The sequence below is a fragment of the Myiozetetes cayanensis genome, unplaced genomic scaffold (assembly GCF_022539395.1).
Source record: "Myiozetetes cayanensis isolate MyiCay16 unplaced genomic scaffold, myiCay2020 scf16, whole genome shotgun sequence".
NCBI lineage: Eukaryota > Metazoa > Chordata > Aves > Passeriformes > Tyrannidae > Myiozetetes > Myiozetetes cayanensis.
The window spans coordinates 14,153,602-14,171,758 of record NW_026087270.1 but is presented as its reverse complement, the minus strand read 5'-3'; the positions used below and the strand labels follow the sequence as shown (position 1 = coordinate 14,171,758).

The following is an 18,157-nucleotide window of genomic DNA, read 5'->3' as shown; positions in this document are numbered from 1 at the left end:
AAAAGTTTGTGAGTGGGTTTTGTTTTAACTTGGGCCATCAGAATTCTGCCCGCGAGTCTGCTCGTGACTTCTGCTGACTGGAGTGGAATTTGCACTTGCTGGGGAGAAGGAAAATTTGACCCATGCTGTTAGGGAGACTTCTAAAAACAAAACAAACCACATTTCTCTTCAGTTTGTTGGTTTGGGGTTTTTTGTTTGTTTAATTGTTTGGTTTAATATTTATGGTAAATTTATTATGGGTCTGATTCATGTCTTACTTCAAGTCAGTGGTAAAACTCCCCTTGACTTCTATTCCATTGGCTTTGCTTCCATAACCACTAATTCTTACATACACACCAATAAATTAATCATGCAGCTATTTTATTATTACTAGTTCTGTTTGAGATAGCTGATTGAGACCTCCTTGGACATCCTGGTGATTGTATGCTCAGCTTTGGTGGCTGGGGTGACTTGACTCTCCACGTGACGAGGCAGAAATGGAAGCTTGCAGCACCCCTCATAGCAGTCAGTTTACCACCCTCTTTAGGAGAATGATTTTAATTCCATGATTTTTATTCAGAAAATAATGAATTTCAGTCTTGAACCTTTCTGTTTGTGTCTGTGGTAGCCGAGAACTGTGTGTGCTGATGTGCCAACTCAGAGTACTGTTTTCTCATTCGTTGTTTTCTATTCAACTCTTCCAGAACAACAACTTAACCACTCAAGACCAGGAGAGCATTATTGTGGTGAGTATCCTTCTGTTGAAATCTGAGGACAAATCGATGTTGTTTCATGACACACTTGTGTTAGTGCTTATCTCTGCCCCAGTGAAGTGGGGCAAATGTGAAAGCGTTTCCACCAACTCTGGTGAACTTGGGGGCAGCAATCAAAACCATTTGTCTGTTTTTTGTGTGGCTTTGTCATTCCTCTTGTTTCATAGAGGAATAGCAATAAAGCTTTCTCATCAGCTTATATGAAAGAGCACAGCATGTTGAGTGTTAATCATCTCCCCAAATGGCCCCCTTACCAGGCTGCAGAGAACAATGTTCATATCTATATATGTACTTTAAATAGTCAAAACCCATCATTTCCAGATGTGCCCTATAAAACCCTGAGGCTTAGTAGTTTCCTGAGGGGCTGATGCTACCATATACAGAATGTCTCTGTTGCTGATAGTACGTGAGCAAGTGATTGTTGTTGTAAGTGTGGATATGTGTATGTGTCACTGCAGTTTAACCCCCTGCTTACTTGATTTGTAAAAATAGACCCCTCCATATTTTCCTTTTCCGTAGGTCACGTTTATTTGGACACAGAAATAAGTGAATCAAATAACAGCTCTGTTCCTTGTGAAACAACATACAAAATCTCAACAGTTTATCAGAGATGGAACTTGGTTGCCCATCACTGTAATTTAATTTCGTTCTCTGGCAATTTCCAGGAGATTTTCCCAGTAATCTAATCCAGAACCTCACCACCACCTGATTGTATCACATCTCCATGGCTCTTTCTGCGAAATGACAAGGCGGCAGGTAGCTGCCAGTAGAGGTGTGAATTGTCTTTAACTGCTGCCTAAGATACCATTTTAGATGGAATCAGTCACTGAGATAGGTGCCTGAAGTGGCATTCACTTTTCTTTGTAGGTCGTGCCCGAGGTTTTAAGGAGGTGGCAGTTCCTGGGCATTCAGAGCTCACTGCCATTACACAGATAACCAGGCTATTCTTGGAAAGTATTGCTAATACTGTGTATTTATGTCAAAAGTACACAGTGATTTGCCATGTGGATGGAGGCAGCTTTCCTTCTCTAGCTGGCACTGGCGCTGGAACAGATCAATATGACAGCCCATCCCTTCCTGCTCAGGACAGGGAGGCACATGTTGCCATAACAGCTTCTGACCACGGCACTCATAAGGGAAATGCAGGAAAAGGTGCTTTCAGGCTGTTGCTCTTCCACACTGACTCTACAGACAGAGCCATGAGTTGCTTGACCATTTCTGTTGAGGTTTGGCAGCTCCTATGGCAAACACTCCAAAAGATGGATTCAGGAATGATCTTCAGCTCAGGTGTTGGGTGGGGAGACAGAATATTCTACTCTGACTGGGTTGGTGTTGGGTTCTCCATCAACCCACTGTTGCTGGACCACTGCCAGAGGAGGACTGAACAGTTGCAGGAGGATGGCACACAATAATGAACAGAAAGTTCAGAGTTCTTGTGCGTAACCAAAACAGAGCTTTGCAGATGTGTTGGGTTTCGTTGTTAAAATTCACACTAATCTTGACTCATGTCTGTGAGAGTGGCTGTTGTGAAACACAACCATTGTAAGCAGACTCACAGGGCTGAAACCCTTAAGGAGATGAGAGGCAGAGCAAAAACCAAAGCAGGCTGCTTCAGTAAAACTGATGCCATCCAGATAAAATATCTGGTGTTCAGATTAATACAAATCTGGTGTTCATTGCTTAATACAAAATGTCCTGGCTACTGTGTTTAGTGCCTTACTATTAGGTGGGTACTGGGAATCCCTTTAACTGAAGACTGAAAAAGCCCCAAAGCACCATCACATAGAGACAATATGTTATTGTAGTACCGCTTCCTAATTTACAAAGGAAGTAACAACAATATAAATTCATTACACCCTCAGTGGCAGGTATGACCTCTAATGTATTTACCCAGCATAAGCACATTGGTTTGCATAGCAACAAAGAAGGAATAGTTGATCTCAACTTTCACAAATTTAGATGCTTGATTTTGATGAATAGGGTCCTCCCAGGTGAGAACAGGGCTAGGTTACTTTTAGTGAGCTATTTCTCATTAAAAAAGCTTGAAGTCTTCCATAATAGATATGTGTGTGTGTGTGGTGTTTTTAATTTTTTTTCTTTTAGGGAAGTGGTCTAACTGAAGTAGCGAGCCAGGTTTATCCTTGCTTTATTACATCCTAAAACAATTGGTCTGCTCCTGTTTTTATTGAAACTACTGTAAAAATCTCTCTCATTTGCTGTGTTTTACATCTTTACACCGGTGCAGTTAAAGGCAAAGTTTTCCAGAGAACTCATAGCAGCGGTGTTCTTGAGTTTACTTGTAAAATAAACACATAGCCCACCTCTAATTTCTCTGCTTATGCTTTTGTTCTTTTCTAAAAGTGAGTCTCCCCACTCACCCCAAAAAACAGTTGTTTGCAATATGCAGTTGCAGTCCTGTAATTGAATTTTTCTCTCTTTTTCCTTTTAAAGGCAATTGCACCTCTGCTGGAAAACAACCATCCTCCTCCTGACCTCTGTGAATTCTTCTGCAAGGTATCAGAACAGTTTTGCTTTCTGAAATCTCATCGTCGTAGATGAGCGTAGTTCTTTGAGGGGGTGGTTGTGTTTTTTTCTTTAACTCCTTACCTCCTGCCCAAGTTGGTTTCAGTTCTTTGGTCAGCAGCCAGTGATAGTGGAATACTTAACAGCACCATTATGATAAATAGAACCATGTGCCTTAGCACGTCAGACTGTTTTGTCCTGATACTGTGCGAGAGTTAAAGTCTTCAGACTCCCACACCTCAGTCTGGGTACAGGAGGTGTCCTGCTGCATGTTCTGGTTAGCTAATGCAGTGATCATTGGATCTTTCTTGGTAAATCCATGCTTGTGCTGCATTTTGCATCTTTTCCATAAACTTCTGGATTGCACACCCTGTGAATTTGAAAGTAGTACTTTTCCTCTAGGCCTGTTTGTGTTTCGGTTTCAACTCTGCTTAAATTTGCTTGCTGATGACTGTGTATGCATCTGTCAGACATTCTGGATGCTGCTTGTAATTCCCATCCAGGGTTACTCATCAGCTGCTTCTTCCCACAGAAATTAAGTTTCAGAAACTCCTCTGACTGTTGCATTTTTATAAGCCACTCATAGGGTCATATCCAGCCTTGGACTCAAGGCATTGTTACTCCTCGTTTGGGCTTTTTTTCTGCCTTTGGTCTCCATCAGAAATGGACACCTGATTGTCTGTAAATGTGTGGGGTAGGCTGTGTAGAGTTGCAGGAATTGAAACAGGACTTTTCAGAACTTAAGTGGACAAAGGCTAATGAGAGGACAAATTTATCTTCAAAATTGACCCTGTCTTGAGCAAGGGATTGGACCAGATGACTTTCAAAGGTCCTTCCCAACCCAAATTACCCTGACTGATACATATTAATTGTATATTTTATCCTGTGATTGGGAGAGTGGGTTGTTAGTACCCTCCAAGAGGATTGTGCCATTACACTGCCTGTGTGTACATACCTTCTTGTCCCCAGTCCCTTTCAAAACTGTTGGCAAACTTCAACCAAATTTGACAAAGTGCTCCATTCCAGTGAGTGTTGGAAAGAACAGGAGCCCTTGAGCTTGTATAGTCTATTAGATGGCAGCAAATCCATAGCAGTGTAACCCAGGAAAGGTTGATTTAGCCCTTGCATCTTGTTAATCTTGGGGTAACCCGTGCATGGGGTGTGAAGCCAGAGGAGAGCCATCCTCACAATTTCTGCAGCTCCCAAAATGACCTGTTGCTCGTTCCAGCACTGCCGAGAGCGCCCGCGGTCCATGGTCGTGATCGAAGTGTTCACACCAGTGGTACAGAGGATTCTCAAACACAACATGGTGAGTGCACCAGACATCTGACCCCCCAAACTGAGCTGGGACCCTCAACATTTTTTCTTTAAGATACCTCCAGCTCTCTGGATTTCCATTTTCCTTTAGGCTCATGTCCAGTGAGTTCTTACCTAGGTTTCCTGAACTTCTTTATGCGTTTCTTCTGTTATTATTCTTCCTTCTCATTGCAGGATTCACGTACTCATTTTATAACTGTTCTCACCCAGGCTTTCTCTCTTTTCATTGCCAATCAATTCCTTGTTAGTGTTTGAAATAAATTCCAGAAGATTGTCCTGCCCCTTGGAGCAGATTTCACCTCCCACCCCCTCCACAAATTCTGAAAATATTTTTACATGTTCCATATTCCTTCCCTAAGAGAGTTCTGGGTTATTTACCTGCTCTCCAGCCTTTGTGGCATATTAAATTTCCTGCCATGATTTTTAAGTTGCATAAAAAGTCTTGCTTCATAATGCAATGGCAAAGACTTAACAAGTGAGTAAAATAAAATATTTAAGACAGTTGACTTGGCAGTGATCTGAAGGATGAACCTCTGTAACTACATAATAAACTTCTTTTTGCTAACTGGTATAATTTTAGAGACCGTCCTCTGTTGTGCTGTGTGTAGCATGAACCCAGTAGAAAACAGTTCGTATTTCTTATTTTTACTATCTTATTATTTAACTCCCTGAGTTTACAGAACTAGGTAGAAAGCCCAGGATGGCAAAAAAGGTTGTATTCCTGGCTCTGTGCCTGCACTCTGCAGACATGTAAACATTTTTGAATATTCTGTAGCGTTCAATGAAATATTCTGTAAATGTTATTCTTGGATTCCAGACTGGTTTTTTTAAAGCATCCAGAGCTCTTGAGGGGTCTCAAATAAAATCTAAATGCATAGTGTAATGCTTGTATTTGGTTAGCTTCAGAGAATTGGGTATATTTACCACACTTAACATTTGCAGATTGAAAATCAACATGTCTGCACCGCAGCGTGTAGTCAGGGAATTTATGGTGTCATGTATTAATTGGAGTGGATTTGGGCACTTTACCACTCTCCAGGGACTTCTGTACTGAATAGTCCTTCAGAGAATGTGTGTTTGTGTGTGTGTTTGTGCACGTAACTGAAGTTACATTTTAGGGGGACAGTACTGTTGGCAGGAAACTTCACCGTGTGTGCAGCTCAGCGTCCTTACAGTTGAGCTGGCTCCACCTTTGCCTCTCGTTTGTTCAGTGACCTTTGAAGATTCCTCACCAGTTTCGCTCCACAGTTTCCTACCTATAAAATGGGGAAGGAGTGTCTCATTTGTCTCTGATTTTGAGATCTCAAAGGAACAAGGATGGCTCTTTGTCTTGCTGATAGTACTGGTTACGTGCAGGACCGGAGGCTGTTGCGTGTTGAGTTGTTTGGGGAGTGCTCAGCAACCTCCCAAACCTTTGGATTTCAGCTGTTTGTAGGCTCAGCCCAAATGTTTGAATATAAGCACTATTTTTTTTTTTTTTTTTAGCAAATGATGTCAACAGTGTGTGTTGTTCTGTACTTGGTATGCTGGCAGGGCATTGTAGTATATTTAGAGAGGTATTTTATTTTACAGGGGTCAGCAGTGACATCCTCTTCACGATCTCTTGGACTTGCATTCTAGCTTCAGTTAAGACACCCACATGGGTTGACAAATTTCACAGGCAAATTGCAACTGCAAGAGCTGTTTTGCAAGGCGTGTTCATGGAATTATTCAAATGTTATGTGAGGCACACGTGGTCTCATGCCCTTGGACCAAGTGTATTTGCTCCTGCCAGAAGGAGCTGTTGGAAGTTTAATAGTTTTAGTTGTGATACCAAGTGTGGAATCACCCACAGTGCCCTTTGCTGGGTGAAGTTAACAGAGAAGGAGACATTGTTCAGCCTAGGCTTGTTTTCACATTTTTGGCAATTTTCTTTGCCAAACTTAGGAGATGTCAATGGAAGTTGTACCTGCAACCAAAATGAGTTATCAGGAGGTTTCAGTGCTCTGTGAATTTATCATCCCTTTTGCAGACCACCACCAGTTCATTATGTGGCATTTCTTTACAATTTAAGTTGCCATGAAGTTTGTTTTAGGATGACTCTTCTGTCCACAGGCTGGAGGGATAACTGGGAGTGCTTGTTTGTCCTCAGAGGACCTTGTTCACCCCTTGGAAATTCAGTTCTGCAACACCTGTGTAATGAGGTTACACCTGTGCAAATGTGAAGAAATGTGCTGTGGGATAACACTCAGCAGACAGCAGAACTTACTCCTTTCACATCTAAAAATAGCAGGTGATGTGAGGAGATGCAGGATTTCAGTTTGCAGGTGCCTTTCTGACTGCAGGATTTAAAGAAAGCGACTGCTGAGCTCACCTGTCAAATTCACGTTGTAGCTGGAGTAAAATCCCTGGAGAGAAAACTCATCTCTGGTTTTATACTTGATTGCTTATTGATTGCATGCCCAAAAGATTTTCTCTAAAACCAGGGTAGATATGATGCCAAACGTGGAAGTATAGTATTATTTTTGAGTTTTACTTCCAAAAATCTGCAGTGATGAGTGGAAGCAAAAATGCAAAACGACAAAAAACGTTCAAAATGAAGGTATAAAGTGAAATGTAGAAAAGAAACATGAGTGCAGGTGGGATTTTTTTGTTCTTGTTTCATTAAACATCTTTTTTTTCAAAGTGGGTATGAGGGAAGGAAGAGATTGGAAAGAGTGTCAGTGTTGGTGGGGAGAACATTACTTCAACAGTACTGTCCTCTGGAAGCTGTCAGCATAACAGCAACATGAATTCAGTGGTGTTTGAATTGATTTCTTTTGAAAACCTGCAGTTTGGATGTACCTTCACCATCTTCACTGGGTCTCTCCTTTTTGGACAGGATTTTGGGAAGTGCCCTCGGTTGCGGCTGTTTACTCAGGAGTATATTCTGTCTTTGAACGAGCTGAATGCTGGAATGGAGGTGGTGAAGAAGTTTATTCACAGGTTAGTTACATTTCATTCATGGCATCTGTCCAGTCCTGTGTACATGTTTGGTATGTTGCTTGTCCCACATCTGCTTGTCCCTTTACTGGCTGTTAAGAGTAGCTGGTGCTTTTTTGGGTCTGGCAAACAGCAAATAAATTGGGTCCACCAGGCAATGTTGCTGAAGGCTCTTTTTAAAAAAATCTGAATTCTCAGGTATGGCTGGGGGCTTCTGCCTAGTTCCACACTGGAAGCAGACTTTGCCTTGTGTACATCCTTCCTGCACATTTAGTTCAAAGCCAGACAGAGAGATTTTCATTAACTTTCAACCTCATAATGCTCAGTTATGTGTGTGTTTTTTGGGGCTACCACATCAGTTAAACTCATGCTGCAGCTTAGCCTTGATCATAAATAGGGCAGTTGGTAGGGATTTACAGAGTTAAAGTATCTCTCTGTTATGGCCCTTCTGGAAGATTCCCCAAGGATGTTTATCCAGGTCTGACACCTCATTCTGTCTGACAGGTTTTGCCCACAGAAATCTTCCTGGCAGTGATATCATCTTGGTTTTTGTTTTCCAGCATGCATGGTCCAACGGGACAATGCCCACACCCCAGGGTCCTGCCAAATCTTGTAGCTGTCTGCTTAGCAGCCATTTATTCGTGTTACGAGGAATTTATCAACAGGTCAGTATGAATTCCCAGCTGCTCACTTCCAAACCACAGTAAACAAGATGGGTGTAATGGGTATGGGTCCGTGGGAGGGTGTCTTTGTTCTCACCTGCTCATTGCTGGTGTTCTGGTCACTCACACCTGTGTATTTGTAGACATGTGGTTATATTTGTTATACTCTGTGCTGGAAAACCTGAAAGGTGTTGAACTTTTATTCACTGGTACTCACCAAAGAGAAGGGTGAGACCTTGAAGAAGGGGTTGTGTGTAAATCCCTGTATTTACAGCTTTGAACCTGAGCTGGTTTCACAGCGCTGTCTCCGTTATTGTGGAAAATTCGATTCCTGACTTGCCGCAAAACAGACGCTGCAGTTCTTGACACACGAGCCAGTTTCCAGGAGGCACTGAGGATTCCCCTCTGCTGTGTTTCCTGTTTGTTTATGCCTATCTGACTTTCCTCATGGTAGAGCACGGACAGGGGCTGCTTAGTGTCCAACACAAATTCCAGACGTGAGGGCTGCAGACAAATGTCTGGGCATGTACTGTAGCCAGATACATGCTTGGGCATGGATTCTGTTACGGCTTTGCACAACTTGGATGGGAAAGTTCACCTTTATACTAAACTGGCATGTCAGTTAGAGTAATGAAAAACTCAAATCTTTGTAGAACAGGGGCTGCAGAGCAGTCCTATTGGAGCCTTTTAATGTTTTTAATTGATTTCAGTAATCTGATTGCACAGGGTAAAAGCCATCCGGTGGGCTGGGGTGAAATGGGGTGGGAAATTGCAAAAAGTCTTGGCTCCTCAGTGTTGCACTCTCTCTCCTGCTCTCTGCTGGTCTGTCTGTCTATTGAAATGATTGCTTTATTTTTCAAATTCAGTCGGGACAATTCGCCAAGCCTGAAGGAAATTCGGAATGGCTGCCAGCAGCAGTGTGACCGAAAGCCCAATCTCCCCCTCCGCCTTCTGCACACAAGTCCTGACCTGGTCTCTCAGGAGGCCACCTTGACTGAATCCCGTCTCAAACCGGTTATTGTCACTGCAAACGAGATCCACGTGGAAGTGGAGCGCAACAACACCGCGAACCAGAAGATGACGGCCAGCGTGGGCAACGACAGCGAGCCCAACCTCATCGACTGCCTGATGGTCAGCCCCACCTGCAGCACCATGAGCATCGAGCTGAGTGCCCAGGCAGACAGGATCCTGGGCTGCTACGTTGAAATACTCAAGATGCTGTGAGTAGCTATTTTTGAACAGCTTTTTGTACGATGTCATCTTAACAATGGGGGGGAGGGGGCTTTTTCCCACAGGCCTGTTGTCTTCAAACATCTGTGGCGAGCAAGCACATGGTTATAAATCCAATTCCAGCTCGAGAGAGTCCAGCCTTTGAAAGAGACATCTGGCACTGCCAGTATGTTCTAAAAATAGCATTAGGAAGATGAAAATGGAAAGCTTATTTGTACAGTGAACCTCAGGCATTTTACAGAAGACGGGATGTTGCTGCCAGTGGTTTCTGTTTTTGTTCTTGCCCACCAAAAGTAAATAAAAAAATCCATTTGTCTTCAGGGCTCTTGGGATTGCCTGAGACAGAGCTAGAAAGGGCAGGTCTGTTCTAGGCTCAGTGCCTGTGCAGTGGTAGCAGCACCACTCCTCTGACTTCAGCAGGAGTTGGAGGAGGTTACTGTTGTTCACTGAGGTGTTCTCCCTTCACGTGTTTGTGGAAGTTTTATGACTCATTCAGATTTACTTGTATTAGAATGGAGTCTCTATTTGTTGACCAGTTGCTTTGGTACAGTGGACCTGTGTTAGGGAACAGGTGCTCAAATAGTCTTTACAAAATGATGGCTCCATGGTTTCCTGAGAGGCAAATATCTTCAAAAGGAATATAAAGGAAACTGTTCCTCAGAAAAAGCTTGTTTTTCTCCTGGATAAACAAATGAAATGCAATAACACAAAAGGTGGACTACAGAATAGAAGCTTGTAATAAAAACACAGTAAAACAACATCATTGCCTTTGGCAGCCAGCTCTGGTACTGAGTTGCAGTATGTCTTTGGGCAAACTGTTAAATTTCTCCACTTATTATTTTTAAACAATATAAGGCTTAATGAAGTAATAGTTGAGTTTTTTTAGAATCCAAGATATGGTGGTTGAAATTTGGACTGTAAACCATGAGCATGCAGCTACACTTCAGTCAGATCTGGGGGTTTGCTCTCAAGGAATTAAATGGAGTCAAACTGCTGTGATGGAGGTTTCTGTGAAGGTTTTGTCCCACATTTTCATTTTATTCAAAATACATGGTACAAATTTGCAACACAGCTCTTTCACTCGGTGCAGATCTGGCTTGCAAATACGTAAGCACACATTCAAAACTGGAGATGGGGCAGGTGAATCCAAGGTACTGTTCTCATTAGATTCTAGAGCAGGAAGTTGCTGTGAAGACTGATTTGATATTTTTTTCCCTGTGGCCTATGCTCTCCTGCCTTTAAAAATGTGCATTAAAAAGCACAGCATCTGAGTTTGCTGCATCTGGGGGCTAAGTCTTCACCCACCCAGGTGCCTCATTAAACACGTCGTGTATTTATTCCCATCCCCTTGCCTGTCGCTGTTTTCCATAAACACTGAACTCTCTCAGTGCTGATGCTGGCTTGGGTGCTGACTCACTAAGCATTGACGGTTTTGGTTTCATCACGCAGCTGACACACACTTATAAACAAATTCACGGATGGGCATGTTCTTCCTCGCAGCCTCTCCACATTTTAAACATTTGATATGCCAGGTCTCAAACCCTGCGTAATTTCCTGCACAAAGGACTCTTTATTTCACTCCATACCTTAAAATAATCTACTTTTTTTTATTTGTTTGATGTCTCTTTAAAAATCAAACTGTTCAACAGTGAAAATGGGAATCTGTTGCTGTTGTGGGTTTTGAAGGTGTGGAGCAGCTCTGGGGCCTTCCATGGGTTGTAGGATGGGAGTTCTGAAGGGTAAAACCTGCAGGATGTGAAGGACCAGCAATAGTACAAAGCTGGTGCAGCTCTCCTCAGATTGACCTGCCAGAGTCCACACCCTGCTTGAGAAATCACAACCTGTGAGAACACAGGGCAGCTTCTAAAGCAGAGCCATGGCTGTACAGGTTGTAACTCCACTGGTTAAAGTTCCCTTCCATTCCTGTTCATACTCTGGTTTATTTTTTGAGCCTGAAGCCATTAGTGCAGGACTGAGTTCTGTTGGTTCTGCCCCTGGCTTAGGAGATTTTAGATAAGCCACTTATAAGTGCCTCATTTTCCTTATCTGTAAAATATAGTGAAGATTTTTAATGTTGTTTTTTAAATGCTGAAACCAGTGATGGAAAAGCATTGTAGAAGGGCTTGTAGTTACTAACAAAACTACATGCTGTTATGATGCTGATTCCTTTCATGCTCAAACTTTTCTTGAACAAAGGCTTTCTGTTGCACAAAATACTATTGCTGTACTTTGAGAATCTGAGAATATGAACAAAGAGTTGAAGAACATGCCAGTAGGAAGAAAACATTAATTATAAAACAACTGCTATCCAGGAGGTGAGCTCTCAGCAGGCAGTCACTAAAATAATGCTCTTATTAATAACAGTGGTAAGCCAAACATAAATAAGTTGCTTAGCATTGAGTTTGATTGTTCTTTTAGGTGTCTGACTCAGTATCATCATCAAAACAAGAGAGTCACCAGCAATGATATCTTTTTTACATAATTAACTTAGGGCAGCAGGGAGTAAATCATTTAGGCAGATTTTAATTATTGGAAGTCTAGCAAATAAGAATTCTCAACAGTAGCTTCAGCAGAGCACATTTTATTGTTCACCTGATTCCTACACGATACTTACTTTTTGGGGAAAAAACTCATTTCTAATCTTGATAAAAGTGTTCTTTAATAATCACTATAATACCTCACTTTTTGCACAGAAGGCTAAGAGGGCAGTTGGAAAGTTGGTCTGTGGGGCTTTTATAGCACCCAGAACATCTTTGACCCTCTTTCTAATGCAGTTGAGTAACAAAACACCACTTATTGCATAGTAAAGGAAAACAGAAAACCATGATTTTAAAGATTTTGGCAGATGACCCAAAGTCTGGGCAGATGGTAAAGGAGACAGTCTCTAGTGGAATATGATATTTTTGTCCTGCACTCAAAAGTGGATCACACTTCTGTGTCAATATTCTGTAACACAGTCTGGACTCTGACAGTGTTGCTGATGCCAGTCAGTGCCTCCTGAATGCTACAAAGTCTTAAACTGGTGCATAGAAAATGCACTAAATTAATTGAAAACTTTCTGTTCATCATATTAAATTAGAGGCTCTGAGAACAGCTCAGCGTTGCCCAGCTCTTACTTGCATGTTAATGTCTCCATGAGTTAGGGAATGTCTCATACAGCCAAACTTGTGCTTGGACAGCACAACTGTGGTTGGAGAAACTTGCAGTGGAAGGGACCACGATCTGGATGACTTCAAAGTCTGTGTTTCACCAGAAGGATCCCACTGGCAGCACCCAGAGTTGGGCAGGGGGGGACACTTAAACTCCTTTAGTGAAATCTGGATCAACAAATAGCAAACTAAACTGGCTGTGAGAACAGACCCCTCTTAGGGAAGCTGTGATGGTGTTGTATCCTAAGCTGTTACCCTTTGTCTGTGTTATTTTTTTGTTTCCATGGCTGCCTGTAGTGACAAGGGTCCTTCCAGATGTGCAGACGCTTGTACCCCTCTCTGGGGCCAGTGTGACCAGGGCAGTGTCACCTCCTTTGGGCAACCTTGTGTTGCTGTTTCCTGGTGCTCCCGTGCCAACTGTGAGCAGTGGAGCCCGTTTCTGTTCTTAGCAGCCAGGGCAGGAGCTTTCTAGGGTATTTTAGTGGTGCTAAATTTTCTTCTTTTGGAAAAACCACAGGCCCAGCTCGAGAGAGGGCTGAACATGAAAAGGTACCTCACTGTTTTCTAGATGGCGTGTTTGAGCCTTATGTGACAGAGGGTCTGATGGGACTTTTTCTCAGCCTGCCATGGAGCCCTGAGCTAAACCACACAATTCAGGGAGTTGGACCTAGAGCCAGAGAAAGAAGGGATCAGGGACATGATGGGGGGGGCTTGGCCATCTTATTGTCTGACAGCAGAGGTTATCAAAAGGATTTTTAAGCTGCTCAAGCTGCTCAGTCTGGAGAACAAGCTGCTTCCAAGTAGTTGCTCTTGTCTCTTCATTATCCTCCCAAAACTGAGGACTCGGGGCTTGTGGTCTCTCAGAGATAAGAGCGACGGCTTTTCAAACACAAGCACCCACTGGAGCTTCCCCTGCCTGCTCTGCATTCCCCAATAGGTCAGTGGCATGCTCCGAATATCCCAAGTGGTTTCTCTTATGTCATGTTTATCGGGGTTGCCCTGGGCTGCTGGTATGTTTTGGATTGTTTGTGCCGCACATGACATATGGGCAGGTTTTCATTTTGGTGAAAGGTGATCCCGGGGAAGGAAAATGTGTTATGTTGGCAGGCCAAGAGCGACGATGGCCCAGAGGCAAAGCCACTGCAGCGGGGGATTATTTAATTAATGTGGTTGTTCTATGTTTTGGCCAATCCCCTAGAAAACGTTCCTGTGTGCAGCAGAAGGTGATGGCTCTGAGGAGCTGTCACAGCCTGTCAGGCTGCCTGACCTCCAGCCCTCCACACACTACCAGGAACCCGTAGGTCAGGCTGCAGCTTGGCTGCTGTCCTGCTCACCTAAAATTGCAAATCCTGCAAAAAAAGCAGAGCCAGTGGGTACATCAGGGAGTCTTTCTGCCCCTTTGCTTTTATAAGGCTAGTGCTGGGATTTGAGCTGTGTGATGAGTGTGAGTGTTGAGCCCAGCGCCCTTTGAAGAGCTCCAGAGGGAGTTTGTCACAGGTGCTCTCCCTGGAGCTCTGTGCTCCCTCCTCCTCCTGGCCTGGTCTCTTTGTCTGGCTCATTGCAGTGGTTGTTAACTGCAGCCAGAGATAATCCATCTCCCTTTCTTTCGCTGCTTCAAACACTTCTGTCTTGTGTTAGAGCTTTGAATGGACTGGGGGGGGAAAAAAAAGAAAGGAAAAGAGAAAAGCAGCTGTCTGAAATGAAAGAAGAGTGAAGATGAGATGAGCACAGACAGAAGGAAAATGTTTTTGAAAAGGGAATAGGTGGGAGGAGGAGAAACACCGTAGGCTTTTAATAAGTAGTTTAGTTTTATTCTCGTGCTGTGTTTGTTTCATGTTTCCTAGCTCAGATTGAAGGGATTACAGGCTGTGCAGATTTTATGTTCAGATCCCACTCATGTGACCAAATTTTATATATTTCATAGGAAATGGTTGTCTGTCTTTCTTCTCCTCCTAGGGAAGCAGGCTATGGTTTATTTTCACTGCCCTCTCACAGACCTGCTCTGCAAAAGGAGGCTCCCCAGCTTCAAAAGTCAGAGTGATGCTGTCCAATTCTGCCTGCAGTTTCTCTTGGTCTTTTTTCTTACTCTTGCAATTTCCTTTGAAGATCAGCCACGAAAAATTGATTGGTTCATATTATTACTAATCACAGATTGCGAAAGAAGGAACTTCAGTGGGGTAACACTTAACCTGAGATGTCATAGGAGTTAAACCTCCAAGTGGGTCTCAGCTTTTAAGCTTCTGTTAGGGAAGATCTGCAGGTGCTGTATCTCATGGAATGTGAAGCACCTTTAACACCTTTGAATTTCCTAAAACTCAGCCTTTTGACTTTCGAGCCTCCCTTGCTCAAAAATCTGCGTTTGAAGTTGTTAGTGTGTACCGATAAAAATGTGTCATTTTTAGAGTAAAATCATCTAGGAGTTTCCAACCACAGTCTGTACTTCATTCTCACACCTAACAAACATAGCGAAACCCAGGCTGTGTGGGTCAGAGACCTCTGGCAGTTCTCATGGCTGCAGCTCTAGATGTGTTGCATCAACTGTCTCCTCCAGAGACCTGCTAGGTAAACAAGAGACTTTCAGCTGAACCTGAACACGGGTCAGAGTTCTGTGTCACTGACCCTTTGTGTCTGTAGGTCAGAAACAACAAATAGTCATGTAGAGAGCCCTAATTAATCAACGCTTTGTTGAAAGAACCCACAGAGCTCATCTTAGAGATGCTGTGTCAGAGGTTTCCTTGCCTTATTTCAGTTTCTATGACAAGCCCCATCCTCAGGTGTTTCATGTTATTCACTTTACACTGACTAAGTGGAAAAACAGCCCCTGTAATGAAGTCCTGCTTCGTGTCTTGCTGTTCCGAGACACTGAAAAATTGATCATCTTCCTTATTTGTTCAGTGTCTAAGCAGGTAAGGGACTTTTTGTCTCTGGAAAGAACCTGATGAATGGGTGATCACAAAAGTCCTCCCCCTGCAACTGACTCACACTCACTTTAGGTTTGTGTAACCCCTGTCCCAGAGTTGCTCCTAATTTAGACCCGAGAACAGAATTTTTGATGGAGGAGAAGATTAGGCTCACTGGCTTCTAGTGCAGCTGGCATGGGCACGAGGGTTTTTTCTGGTTTTTAATATGTTACACTACTTTCAGATCCCAGTGGGTTGGTTACTTGCATAAGATATGACACGTTTTTGTAACCTGAACTCATACTGCTCTTGGGCAAGTGATAACTGCTTCCCTAGTTGACTTTTACATCATGATGCTCCCTTCAAGTAAAATTTTTCTGCATGTTGCTTCTTAAGAATCCCCTGCTCGTGCATGTATGTTTTCCTTGTGTCCATGAACATGTCCTTGTGGACTGTCCATACCGTGTGTGTTACTAGTTTATGGAAATTTCTGGGTTATGTGGTTCAAAAGATGGATGAGACTTTTGGAAATGCATCCATCTGCAATTTCTCTGGGCTAGGACTTTCTCTTTGCAAAACTGCATTCTTTTGGAACAGTTCCTGTGCATATGTTGTCTGTCTCTAATGCTATCAGTAGATACTGTCCATTTGAGAACATTACACTTCGTTCCTTCCTAAAGACACACCATGCTTTTGTGCCAAGTTTCCAGTAAGCTGCAGCCAATAATCTGTTTTTTAGCACTGAAATCTGAAGGGTAGCAGCAGTAAGAGGAGGGGGTAGGCTTTTGAATGTTGCCTCTATAAACATCCCAAGGTGTTCCACCCTATATGAGATTTATGTCTGTAAATGGCTACTGATGGGAGTGAGGGTGGCCTGGCTGGCAGTGCCAAGGGCTGGGCTTTGACTGTGGGTTCTGTGCCCTGTTTTGGTGCTGACTTGCCAAATTCTCTTACTTTGTGTCCTTCACGTCATCCATCGTACGGTGGTTGTGCCCTTTGTGCAGTGCCTTGTTCAGCAGTTAATCAGTGCTAAGTAGCCACTGGATGTTTGGGATCACTGGAAGGGTAGGGGTGGCAGTGTGCACGTGCTGTTCCTACATGAGGAGCCTTCCCCAGGTATGGTCAAGCAGGTGGAATTTGGCAGCAGGTTGGGATGGTGTGCTGGCCAGATGGGTTTGCCTTTAGCAGTGCATGCTGTAAAGCAAAATATTCTTTATATCCTGGTTCACATGAGCATCCCCTTATGGATGGCTCCTTGTAGGACTGTTCTGTGTGTTGAGATGAAAACCAAGTGCATCAGCTGGGAGCTGGGGTGCTGACACAACAGAGAGGAGGTGCTTCTTACTGGGTGCACTGGGCTGAGCTCTCTGCTGTAGTTGTCCTCATTTGTCCTCTTCCACTCAATAATTCTGACAGAGCTTCCCTCTCTAGTCTCTCACCCCTTAAGCTAAAGACTTTGTACTGTTTGAATTGACCCATTCCTTTCTGCCAAGGTCAGAAATGGATTGGGGGGTATCTTTGTTTTTACAAATGGGTTTATGTTTTATAGCAAATAAAAATTCCAATTACATGCAGAGCAGAGCTGTAAATAGCAATGGCCTGGTAATTGCTGTACCAACTTAGATGAAAGTATTACTTAGTGATTAAATGTCAACAGGTTTCATAAACAGCAAATGTCTTTAAGTTGACATAAAGAAGGCCTCTCTGGAGGTCACTGTAAATACCAGATTTATTGTGCCTCAGTGGAGAATGTGCTGAAAATGGAAAGGGAAATGTCACTGTAGATCTTTCGAGTGTTTCAGTAAAACAGAAAGGTTGTTAGTGCCTGCAGTAAAAAGCTTTTAACTCCTTGAACTAACTGTTGTCAAACCATATTTAAAACCTGGCAACCTATTAATAAAATGTTCATTTTTCAGGTCAGACTATGATGACTGGAGACCAGCCCTGGCCAGCTTGCTTCAGCCTATCCCGTTTCCCAAAGAGTGAGTTTGCCCTGGCTTAGTATTTACTGGATTATTCTTGTTACTGTTGTTTTATGGTGAAATATAATGTCAAGTAAAAAGTGATGGCGATAGGAGCTTTGTGCCTCTAGTATTGATTTAGAAACTAGAGCTGATTTGGGCTGATGCAGAGGGATGTGAAGACCTCCCCGTCTTCAACTTCCTTCCCCATTTCTCTAAGATGGTCCTGAATAGAAACATGGTTAACCAGAGACAGGCAGATGGGAAAGGAAGGAAAGCTGGTGAGGAGGAGAGCAAAGTGAGAGATTTAGTGGAGGAGGATGCTTCACTGGCGTCACAGAGACTCACAGCATTTGTATTCTGCATGAAATGAAGAAGTTACCCTACGGATCAGCCAGGCTCCCTCGGAAACCTATTAATGAGCTGCAGTGTTCATGAAATGCAGACCTCCACGGACAGAAATTACAGCCCATAATTGTACAATTTGCTGGCTTATCACATCCCCTAATGACCTGGTGTCTTGAATCAGAGAGGTCTAATCCTCCACACCAGGTTACCTGGGCTACAGTGAGAGCTTGGAGACAGGCAACAGAGACAGCATTAGCTAAGTCCAACGAGAGTCCTGGGGGAGATGTAAACCGTACCATGATGCAAGGCACTTCACAGAATCACCATTAATTGCTTTACTGACGTTAATTAGCT

General features: G+C 43.2%; 1 protein-coding gene across 1 annotated transcript in view; it reads left to right on the top strand.

The window, feature by feature from the left end:
• The window catches only part of CMIP (c-Maf inducing protein), a 129,717-nt gene that overhangs the window by 95,687 nt on the left and 15,873 nt on the right, over positions 1 to 18,157 (top strand). Inside the window, exons 5-11 of the mRNA XM_050311099.1 lie at positions 684 to 725; positions 3,204 to 3,266; positions 4,504 to 4,584; positions 7,453 to 7,556; positions 8,114 to 8,218; positions 9,082 to 9,435; positions 17,411 to 17,476. Of these exons, the coding sequence (XP_050167056.1) occupies positions 684 to 725; positions 3,204 to 3,266; positions 4,504 to 4,584; positions 7,453 to 7,556; positions 8,114 to 8,218; positions 9,082 to 9,435; positions 17,411 to 17,476 (815 nt within the window). The remainder of the gene's footprint in view (positions 1 to 683; positions 726 to 3,203; positions 3,267 to 4,503; positions 4,585 to 7,452; positions 7,557 to 8,113; positions 8,219 to 9,081; positions 9,436 to 17,410; positions 17,477 to 18,157) is intronic.